Source organism: Mauremys mutica, chromosome 6 (assembly GCF_020497125.1).
Source record: "Mauremys mutica isolate MM-2020 ecotype Southern chromosome 6, ASM2049712v1, whole genome shotgun sequence".
Lineage (NCBI taxonomy): Eukaryota > Metazoa > Chordata > Testudines > Geoemydidae > Mauremys > Mauremys mutica.
This window is the reverse complement of record NC_059077.1, coordinates 42,288,190-42,300,360: the sequence shown is the minus strand read 5'-3', so window position 1 is coordinate 42,300,360 and position 12,171 is coordinate 42,288,190. Positions and strand designations below refer to the sequence as shown.

General features: G+C 38.2%; 1 protein-coding gene across 3 annotated transcripts in view; it reads left to right on the top strand.

The window, feature by feature from the left end:
* JMY (junction mediating and regulatory protein, p53 cofactor) overlaps positions 1 to 12,171 on the top strand; it is a 132,665-nt gene that overhangs the window by 105,661 nt on the left and 14,833 nt on the right. For all 3 annotated transcript variants that reach the window (XM_045020755.1, XM_045020756.1, XR_006580346.1), the window contains 2 exons: positions 144 to 696; positions 6,876 to 7,186. In XM_045020755.1, coding sequence (XP_044876690.1) covers positions 144 to 696; positions 6,876 to 7,183 — 861 coding nt within the window. In that variant the 3' untranslated portion in view covers positions 7,184 to 7,186. The remainder of the gene's footprint in view (positions 1 to 143; positions 697 to 6,875; positions 7,187 to 12,171) is intronic.

The following is a 12,171-nucleotide window of genomic DNA, read 5'->3' as shown; positions in this document are numbered from 1 at the left end:
AATACAACAGCAAAGTAAAGAACAAAAATATTGAAGTGAGTTTCCTTGTCACAAAGGCAAAATCATCTGATCACATGTTCTTTAGTTTCTAGTATAGTATATTGCATACACTTATCTAATTTTAAATAACTGTTTCCTTTTAGCGGTACCCTGGGCAAGTAATACTTAAATCAACCAGACTGCGACTGGCTCATGCAAGAAGTAGTAGTACACTCAGCTCAGTGCCCTGTGTAGATCAACCTCAATCTCTACCAGTAACCACACAGATCCAAAAGAAAACTGAGGAGGTGGAATCAGGAAAAGTAATCCAACCTTTCCAAACCCAGGAGCCCAGAAGCTTAGAACAACTTGAAGATAGTTCGTTACCTCCCAGTGGCATTATCTCTGAACTTTCTCATCATACTCCTCCTCCTCTTCTTCCCAGTAATGAGCTTCAACCAGATACTGTTACTGTAGTTCCACTTCCGCCTCCTTTGCCGCCGCTGCCGCCGCCGCCGCCACCACCTCTGCCTATCAAGGAAGACTCTACTGAATCTTTAGAGAAAAGTGACAGCCTTGTTAAACAGGAGAGTGAGGATACAGGAGTCCCACAGTCTACCACTGTCCTATCAGCACATCTTTTTGATAGCAGTCAGTTAGTCACTGCCAAGAAGAAACTTAAGAAGACAGATCTAGAGGGTTTACAAAGGAGGAGAGGTAATATTTTTGTTTATATTTATTTAAACATAATTAACTGCTAAAGAATGTACTTGTCATTTTGTTTCCCCCTTTTTTGATTGCTGTGTAGAAAAGGGTATGTTGGATTTTATGTATAATTAGCAATGCAACACTTGTTCTAATGCCCTCAACTGAAAAGTTTGGTGAACTCATGTGGTGAGAATTTGTACTGTAGTGTATGCTGTTGATTCCGTTATATATAACTCCACATAAACTACAAATTGCACTTCAGGATGCAGTCAGTTTTTCAGTTGACAGACATTACATAACAGACGTCTTTAGATCAGATATGGGTGCAAAAACTTATGCTTTATACAAAAATGAAATGAATTGCAGTACTTACCTTTATCTGTCTCATCCTGCCACCTCTGTGTATCCTTTTTCTTTCCACCAACCCAGTTGCTGTTGGCAGCTTTGAATAAACCACCACAGATTGCTAGTTAGAAATTAAATAAACATTGAGACATAAGTGATGAATTTTAAAATTTTAGTACTTAATTTTAATTGATTCCTCTGGGAAGCATGGGAAAATAGTCTTTCCATACCAACGTGGGATGGAATCCTTGCTCCAAGAAGTCAGTAGGAATCTTCCCATTGACTTAAATAGAGCCAGGATTTCACACTTTGTACTTTTCATTTAGCAAAGTTTGTTTTCTAAAGTACCTACCCATTTGGTTCTGTGCCAGTACTGTGATTTTATTAACCTTAACTAAAAATGTGCTGAGAAGTAGTCAGACATAAGTGAAGCTCCTTTTGTGCCTCATGCACAGAGCTATGGTAGTGACCCCGTGGAGCCTTTATTTGCAACACTTATTGTTAATCACCTAACTCCTTCAAAAAAAATGTTTTTTTTTTCTTTTGAAATTTCTTGTGGTGAATGAGACCACAGGATATTTTGAGTCTGAAGTAGATTCAATAGTCTATTTTTTTTTTGAATCACATGACAAACATTTTTGTTTTCAAAAAGTGTTGTCCAGATTTGTCCATGACCCAAATCTGTAAAGTTCAAACAGATTGTAAATTAAGTCTGATGAAACTTATGCATTTGACCAGCTTATAAATTCTGGGTACAAATCTTTAATTATCTTCATTGTCAAAATTCCGTAGTGTTGCAAGAACGTCTAAATCTCCCTAGACACAAAGGTGTTGTCAGGTGTCTGACATCATGGGCATGTCAGCACAGACTCTTCTTGAGGTTGATTGGTGTATGGCAAAGGTGAATGTTACTGTTATATTGATGCTTTTAACTTCTTCTACCATCCACAAAAGAATTCTCTACTATTGTAAGCACACAAAGGCTCTGATCCTGCAAGGATGTCTGTGTGTGGAGACCCATGCAGCTGGGCAGCTTTCTATTGAAGTCAGCTGTGCCCCAGAGCTCTGCCTACATGAAACTCCATGCACGATTGGGGTCTAATATACCCATGTGTTTCTAGGTGGGATGATCCTTACTCTCTAGAATTCTGTTTTACATTGATTTTAGGGATTGCAAAATCTGTGTGAAATGAAGAGTATAATTACATTTGTTTAGTATTAATATGGGATTACACTAATGCCTCAGCAGTTAATTCTGTGAGTTTCTGTAACTTTGTCTGTTTTTAACTTCCTCTTTGGATTTTTCCAAAAACTTCTTTTGGCCTGAAATTCCTAGTGGTCGGTCTGAAAGGAAACTTTTGGGACAATTGAAGTATATTAGTCAAGCTTAAAGCAGTTTTTTCAATGTTTGGAAAATGTCCTCAACATTTTGATGCATTCAAACTGCTTGGCACACAAAGGTACAACAAATGTGTATATATAGGATCAGTTCTCTTAAGTTAGGTTTAAACATATTTCAGCTACTTTTGGTCAAACTCCGGGAGCATTATTGGGTCTTGTAAGACACTCATGACCAGATTTAGGGGCAAGTGATCGCCTGGGGTGCCAGGCTCAAGGTGCTGTTTTTGTTGTTAGTGACAAAAGGAAAAATAGAATGTAAAATGTTTCAGGTATTCCGTATGTGGATTTGTTTTTCACTAACCTCCTAGAATGTTCTGGACCTTTTTAGAATCTTGTGGAACCTTGCAGACTTCCTGAGAACTATATTTTCCTTGAACCGCCTAGAATGTTGTCAGTTGTGCCCTTGTGGGTAAACAAATGGAGGGGAGGATGCTGAAGATACTCCTCACCTGGGGTGCTATTTGATCTAGGCCGGCCCTGAAGACACTTACAGGTGTCACCTGGTGAAAAATATGAGAGTTGATAGAGCTTGTAACCACTGTCAGTTCTTCACTAAGAGAAGTGCAGCAGTTACAATATATGCACCATAGGACTTATTAGTTATAAATTCTGCTTCTAGCCCTCTCTTGGTGAACTCAGTTGCTGAGTACTGTGCACAAGTGTGGACAAGAAGCTACCATACTCCAATTTGTGGATAGGCAGCTGAATCAGACCATGCACATCATCATGGGAACTTTAAAATCAGCACCTCTGCTGTAGCTTTCAGTATTAGCAAACATCAAACCTTCAACCACTGAGATAGAGCTACAGCACAAGAACTTAATTGTGCCAAAGGCAACCCAGAACTTCCCATCCAGCCAGGTTATGGATAACATACCCCAACAAACCTGAAATCGTAAAAACCACTATGGATCACATCTCATGTCTCCGGCCAGGGAATGGCAAAGTGACTGGACCACATTTACCATTCCAAACAAGTACATTATTACTGACTCAACAAGCCACCCTCCCATTTCAACCTCCACACAGACTTTAGATCACACTGAACTGCACCTGAACAATCATTAAAGGTGCAGCTATCATAGAATCATAGAATATCAGGGTTAGAAGGGACCTCAGGAGGTCATCTAGTCCAACCCCCTGCTCAAAGCAGGACCAATTAACAACTAAATCATCCCAACCAGGGCTTTGTCAAGCCTGACCTTAAAAACCCCTAAGGAAGGAGATTCTACCACCTCCCTAGGCAATCCATTCCAGTGCTTCACCACCCTCCTAGTGAAAAAGTTTTTCCTAATATCCAACCTTAAACCTCCCCCACTGCAACTTGAAACCATTACTGCTTGTTCTGTCATCAGGTACCACTGATAACAGTCTAGATCCATCCTCTTTGGAACCCCCTTTCAGGTAGTTGAACGTAGCTATCAAATCCCCCCTCATTCTTCTCTTCTGCAGACTAAACAATCCCAGTTCCCTCTGCCTCTCCTCATAGGTCATGTGCTCCAGCCCCCTGCTGGACTCTTTCCAATTTTTCCACATCCTTCTTGTAGTGTGGGGCCCAAAACTGGGCATAGTACTCCAGATGAGGCCTCACCAATGTCGAATAGAGGGGAATGATCACATCCCTCGATCTGCTGGCAATGCCCCTGCTTATACAGCCCAAAATGCCGTTAGCCTTCTTGGCAACAAAGGCACACTGTTGACTCATATCCAGCTTCTCGTCCACTGTAACCCCTAGATCCTTTTCTGCAGAACTGCTTCCTAGCCATTCAGTCCCTAGTCTGTAGCAGTGCATGGGATTCTTCCGTCCTAAGTGCAGGACTCTGCACTTGTCCTTGTTGAACCTCATCAGGTTTCTTTTGGCCCAATCCTCTAATTTGTCTAGGTCCTTCTGTATCCTATCCCTACCCTCCAGCATATCTATCACTCCTCCCAATTTAGTGTAATCTGCAAACTTGCTGAGAGTGCAGTCCACGCCATCCTCCAGATCATTACTGAAGATATTGAACAAAACCGGCCCCAGGACTGACCCTTGGGGCACTCCGCTTGAAACCGGCTGCCAAATAGACATGGAGCTGTTGATCACTACCCGTTGAGCCCGACGATCTAGCCAGCTTTCTAAGCACCTTATAGTCCATTCATCCAGCCCATACTTCTTTAACTTGATGGCAAGAATACTGTGGGAGACCATATCAAAAGCTTTGCTAAAGTCAAGGAATAACACATCCACTGCTTTCCCCTCATCCACAGACCCAGTTATCTCATCATAGAAGGCAATTAGGTTAGTCAGGCATGACTTGCCCTTGGTGAATCCATGCTGACTGTTCCTGATCACTTTCCTCTCCTCTAAGTGCTTCAAAAATGATTCCTTGAGGACCTGCTCCATGATTTTTCCAGGGACTGAGGTGAAGCTGACTGGCCTGTAGTTCCCCGGATCCTCCTCCTTCCCTTTTTTAAAGATGGGCACTACATTAGCCTTTTTCCAGTCATCCGGGACCTCCCCCGATCGCCATAAGTTTTCAAAGATAATGGCCTAGGGCTCTGCAATCACATCCGCCAACTCCTTTAGCACCCTCGGATGCAGTGCATCCGGCCCCATGGACTTGTGCTCGTCCAGTTTTTCTAAATAGTCCCGAACCACTTCTTTCTCCACAGAGGGCTGGTCACCTTCTCCCCATACTGTGCTGCCCAGTGCAGCAGTCTGGGAGCTGACCTTGTTTGTGAAGACAGAGGCAAAAAAATAATTGATTACATTAGCTTTTTCCACATCCTCTGTCACTGGGTTTCCTCCCTCATTCAGTAAGGGGCCCACATTTTCCTTGACTTTTTTCTTGTTGCTAACATACCTGAAGAAACCCTTTTTGTTACTCTTAACATCTCTTGCTAGCTGCAACTCCAAGTGTGATTTGGCCTTCCTGATTTCACTCCTGCATGCCTGAGCAATATTTTTATACTCCTCCCTGGTTATTTGTCAAATCTTCCACTTCTTGTAAGCTTCTTCTTTGCGTTTAAGATCAGCAAGGATTTCACTGTTAAGCCAAGGTGGTTGCCTGCCATATTTACTATTCTTTCTACACATTGGGATGTTTTTTTCCCTGCAACCTCAATAAGGATCCTTTAAAATACAACTAGCTCTCTTGGACACCTTTCCCCCTCCATGTTGTTCTCCCAGGGGATCCTGCCCATCAGTTCCCTGAGGGAGTCAAAGTCCGCTTTTCTGAAGTCCAGGGTCTGTATTCTGCTGCTATCCTTGATGTGCAAGTGGAAAACCAAAGACTCCCCTTTTTGTGACTGCAGAGACACCATCCAAACCATTGAACACATCATAAGCAGATCAGACAACGAGCTTAGAATGTACCCTTATGTGTTTGTCTTTACAAAAATCTGAGCTAGCTTGACCAAATTTGGGCAGATTTTCACGGAGGAGGAGGGACTTCAAAAGGCATATCTCTGACACAAAGCCAACCCAACTCAGGAGTGTTGAAATCCAATGGATAACAAAGAATGTCATAAAAATGTATTCCACAATACACTTAGGAGAATTGGGGAGAGTTTTTCAGCTATGGATAAATGTTTCACTTTGGATATGATATGCTGGTACATAGCTAGTTCCCATTGTTGTATTGAAAATATTATGCTGGGTTTTTTTGACACACATTAATCCTGGCCCCCACCTAATCTGTAGATCTGCAAAGCCAGAATCCAGTTGAAATACTATGTTTGTTTCACAGGGGAGTAAAGCTGCAGGTTGACTGTAAAGAGCCCTCACTCTGTGCCTTAACATAGCTAAATTACTGCTCTGCTTGCTTTAAATACAGGGGAGGGGGGCGTTTGAGAAGGCTGGGATTAGTACTGTGCAAATCCACTGGCCAAAACCTCCGCATATCAGATTGGAGGAGACGGAAATACATGCTGTTGCAGCTGACCACATCTGCTAGTCCTCCATGGCTTGTAGTAGAAGTCATGCAGTGGATACAAACTAGCTACCTCAGGCATGTCCTGAGAATTCAGTTTCTCCTCTGGTGCTTGCATTACACAGAGTATGCAGTCCAGTCAGTTAAGTTATTGTGCTCACTATCAGAGTTTCAGCCACAGGAAATAGACATCATAATGTATTTTGATTTTGTAACTGATTGTTGTCTTGCAGGTAGGAAAACTTATCTGCCAAAGTAGCCATACTATATACCATATGCTGATGTTATTTGGTTTTCAGAAGTCATATTATAGTGTTCACAGTACAAATATAATTTCTTCTTGCCAGTAAAGAAAAATAAAAAGATAAAAACACCATTAGAAAGTTAACAGTTACCAACTGTTTCCCCTCTATTTAGGATGCAAAATTGCTGTGGTAACTACCCTTTGTCATATAGGAAACAAAAATGAAGATGCTGAAATGTGTAAATATATTAAACTTAATACTAACTCGGTCTTTTGATTTGCTGCAGTGAGTTCCCCAATGGATGAGGTGCTGGCTTCCTTGAAGCGTGGTAGTTTTCACCTAAGAAAAGTTGAGCAGAGAAATCTCCCTCCTTTCCCTGATGAAGATGACAGCAATAACATCTTGGCACAGATAAGAAAAGGGGTGAAACTGAAGAAGGTGCAGAAAGATGTTCTTAGAGAGTCTTTTACAATTCTGCCTGACACTGACCCTTTAACGCGCAGCATCCATGAAGCACTGCGAAGAATTAAGGAGGCATCACCTGAATCAGAAGATGAAGAGGAGAGTTTGACTTGCACAGACTGGGAAAATTAACCTGTAAATTTCCTATATTTTTAAAAATTAAATTTTATTTTGTTGACACTTTTTTAGGAATATCTGCTAAGCTTTGGCTAGAAAGTCTAGGAGATTTAGGAGTGTGCCTAAATCATGCAGTATACATAAACTGGTAAAAATGTGCATATCTAATCTGAACCATTGGCATATCAAAGGGAGTTAATTAAACTTATAAGGGAAACATATTTCTGGACTGTTGCCAGAAATTTTTTTGTAAACATTTTTTGCTAAACCAGTGACAGAAGTTGTCCTCACAAAAAAACTAAACCTCAGTATATTGACCAGACTGTACCTTATAAGTTTGAAAAGGGCTTTCAGAAATAATAATGCAACAAAATCACTCTTGAATATACCCCTACATTTACTAATGTCAAATGTTTTCTAATTGCTTCTGATGTGTAAAAATCCAGTGTATTTCCCACTTGAAGCTAAATAATTACAAGTCAAAGAAGATTAGATCTGACTACTAAGCATATTGAAATCTTGTTGGCTACCCTGTCTGTCTGGTATCTTGGTGGCTGGCTTTTTGATAGCTTTCTTTCAGATCTGTGAACGGTCTGATTTAGATTTCTAAATCATAAACAGTAAATATGCCAGTATAATTTATACCTCTGCTATTCATAAAATACCCCACAAATTTCCAGGCATTGTAGTTGGATTTGATACAAGAACAGAACTTAGACTTAAGATAGCTAGTTTTAGTGAGTTCAGAACAATGCAGAAATAGCCAAGGAATTTTAATTTTCAAGATTGTGGTGGTAGTCAAAAGAGACAGATTCTTCTGTGCTACTCCTATGAACTGGACTGACAGAGTGCTGTTTTTCTGTATCAAGTCTGCTGATAGAACATGGCCATATTTAAATATAAATAAAAGGTTCAAATAAATATATTTATAAGTAAATAAAAATGTAAATCTAGATCGAGGAGAAAGCCACAAGGATCTCTAAAGAACTTATTTCAAAAACTTTCTTAGAAATGGACTCTCACAAGGTGTATAGTGAGTTAAAGGGAATAAATAATAAATTTTGCATTCAAACCACATATAGTGGTAGTAAAAGACACCCCATTTGTATGTTAATAATTAAGCAGTAATGCACTCCAGGGATTGAGAGCTTTTGGGACACTGACACAGCTGTGAAATGACATTTAGTGCAAGTATCACAGGTATTAAAAAGGGATGGTAGCCCAGCAAAATAAACAACCTGTAGTATTTTAATGTGATTACAAATCTTTACTAAATTAAAGCTATTAAATAAATTGTTATGCCTATTTGATATCCTATTCTAAATTTTAAAAAAGGAAAATAAACAGTTACCTCCCCTCCACCCCCACTGGTAGATTAGCCACTAGAGAGACATATCAATTGATCTATTTGATTTAGTTTTACTGTATTTCTCCTGATCCAGCTTTATTGCTAGGAAGCGTGAACCTGTCTTAAATCCAAAGGCGCAGATATGCTTGCATGCTGTTGGAATGCACAGTCAAAAGCTGGTATGATCTGCAGGGCTGTCTGGCTCTCACTACAGTTGTTGATCACTCAAGAGCTGACACCTTCCTCAAAACTATTATTAACTTCACGATTACAGGTTTGGGTCCCTCATGATTTTCTATGGCGATTGTTATAAAATCGAAGATGTGGGCTGAATTACTTTTTTAGCGTGTTCATTCTTCTGTTACTCTTTCTAGACATTTGACCAAACCTATTTCAGTGATTTGGTTTTATGTAATAGTTTTGTAAACCTAATTGCATCTTTTTGAATCTTGTTTTCCTCTTGGGAAGAATATTCTTTAATACGTCAGAATATTGTAAACTGCTTTCCTCAAAATCCGTCCCTTTTTTTTAACCTGAGGTATTGATAGGGCACCAGTTGCCATCTTCTTTTGTAAGCTAACGTTATCTGAACCTTAAATACTCTAACTGTAAGTAAGTTGAAGGTGCTTAGAATCTTATGGAATTTGGACTGTGAGTTCCGCAGAGACTTATACACATTTGGCATTTGCATTCTACCCCCTCCACACTCTGTTACCATGAAAATACTTCAGTGGGATGTAATTGTAACTGACAGTTTTTTGATAGATTTGTAATGGTTTGTGTTTAAAAACAAACAAACCTTACAAAAACTAGGCTATGCTGAGGAATTGTATGAAATAATCTGATTTTAGAAGCATTAGACTGAAACATATGTAACACTGTTCTGCTGAATTACTATTATTTTCACAGACATGACCCTACTTGGATTGAATTTATAAATTGATTTAACAGAATTAATTACCTAGTACTTTAAATAATGGTCTACTGCAGAAATTTCAGAGCATGTTTTCTAGTACAAGGAAATCAGTTTAATGCCAGGATCTGTTAAAAGGATATCATTGCTGATTAAAATTCCCTTTATAACTGCAGTCAGAGGGTAAAACAATTTTAAAAGAATTCCCCTCACTAAGAAAAAATCGGTCTGTGATAAATTGGAATAACATCTGAGCTGACTTGGTAGAAAGGTGTCCCTTTGATTGATCTTGGATACGTCTCTTCCCTATAATGTAAGGAAGATGGTAAAATGGTTTGTGAATGCTTTCTTTCCCCGAATACAGATAACTTAGTTATAACTCCAAATAGCAGTAAAGGTTTTGGGGGGAAAAAAGTATAGTGGATGTGTAACAATTAGGGCTATCCATTAATCACAGTTAACTCACGTAATTAACTCAAAAAATTAATTGCGATTAATCACACAGTTAAACAATAGAATACCAATTAAAATTTATTAAATATTTTTGGATGTTTTCTACATTTTCGAATATATTGATTTCAGTTACAACACAGAATACAAAGTGTACAGTGACTACTTTATATTATTTTTATTACAAATATTTGCATTGTAAAAATGAAACAAAAGAAATAGTTTTTTCAATTTACCTCATACTAGTACTGTAGAGCAATCGCTTTATCATGAAAGAGCAACTTACAAAGGTAGGGTTTTTTTGTTTCATAACTGCACCCAAAAACAAAACAATGTAAAACTTTAGAGCCTACAAGTCCACCTAGTCCTACTTCTTGTTCAGCCAATTGCTAAGAGAAACAAGTTTGTTTACATTTATGGGAGATATAATGCTGCCCACTTCTTAATTAAAATTTCACCTGGAAGTGAGAACAGGCATTTGCATGGCACTGTTATAGATGGCATTGCAAGATATTTACATGTCAGATGCGCTAAAGATTCATAATCCTCTTCATGCTTTGGCCATTGTTCCAGAGGACATGCTTCCACATTGATATGCTTGTTAAAAAAATTTTTTTTTTTTAAAATGTGTTAATTAAATTTGTGACTGAACTCCTTGGGGGAGAATTGTATGTCTCCTGCTCCATGGTTTTATTCGCATTCTGCCATATATTTCATGTTATAGCAGTCTCGGATGATAACCCAGCACATGTTGTTCGTTTTAAAAACACTTTCACTGCAAATTTGACAAAATACAAAGAAGATATCAATGTGAACTTTCTAAAGATAGCTACAGTACTTGACCCAAGATTTAAGAATCTGAAGAGCCTCCCAAAATCTGAGAGGGATGAGGTGTGGCACATGCTTTCAGAAGTCTTAAAAGAGCAACACTGACGCGGGAACTACAGAATCCATACCACCAAAAAAGAAAATCAACCTTCTGCTGGTGGCATCTGACTTAGATGATGAAAATGAACATGTGTTGGTCTGCACTGCTTTGGATTGTTATCATGCAGAACCTGGAATGATGGTTGAAGCATCAAGAGATATATGAATCTTTATCGCATCTGGCATGTAAATATCTTTCGATGCTGGCCACAACAGTGCTATGCAAATACCTGTTCTCATTTTCAGGTGATATTGTAAACAAGAAGCAGGCAGCATTATCTTCTGCAAATGCAAACAAAGTTGTTTGAGTGATTGGCTGAACAAGAAGTAGGACTGATTGGACTTCTAAGGTGTAAGTTCAACTTTCATCATAAAGAGATTGCTTTACAGTACTTATGTACTTCACCTAATCCATTTCTTTTGTCTTTTATGGTGCAAATATTTGTAATAAAAATAAATATAAATTGAGCATTTACACTTTGTATTTTGTGTTGTAGTTGAAATCAATATATTGGAAAATGTAGAAAACATCCACAAATATGTAAATAAAAGGTATTTTATTATTAACAGTGTGATTAATCACGATTAATTTTTTTAAATGCTTGACAGCCCTAGTAATAATGTTTTATAAGTACTTCATAGGGAGCCCTATGATATTATTATCATTATTATTATATATAATATAATAATAATATATCATAGGGCTCCCTATGAAGTACTTATAAAACATTATTACTAGGGCTGTCAAGCATTTAAAAAAATTAATCGTGATTAATCACACTGTTAATAATAAAATACCTTTTATTTACATATTTGTGGATGTTTTCTACCATATATATATCCATCCTAATTTATTAATAGATACATACATATTTATCCTAATTTATTAATCAGAGTCTTAAAAATGCATGTGTTTTCAAACAAAGACTAAGTCCTTGTCCCAGTGGGCTTATAAAATAGGGTATGATAAAAAAAGAAGGGTAACCTATTTGGGAGCTGTGGAGAGGGTGGAGTGAAAGGAGTATTGCTTTTTTCTTGAATTTTGAGGGGAAATTGGCATTTATACAAGTTTTAAAAGAGATGGAAGGCATGTGAATTGTAAAACAGAGAATTTAAAGTGGAATATTTGGTTTCTCTACTAGTTTTAAAATGTAGTGTTTGCCTCAGACTAACTCACTAAGAGGGGAGTTGAAACTTCCATTTCATATTCATATTTTCTTTGTCTTCAAATAATTACTTGTTTCTAAGACCTTAAATCACACAAACTGTCCTTTAAAAAAAAAAAGGTCCCCCTCTTACACTTTCTGAAGCACTTACTTTATACTTCCTTGCATGGAGTATCATCCTCTGTTAATTGCATGCTTA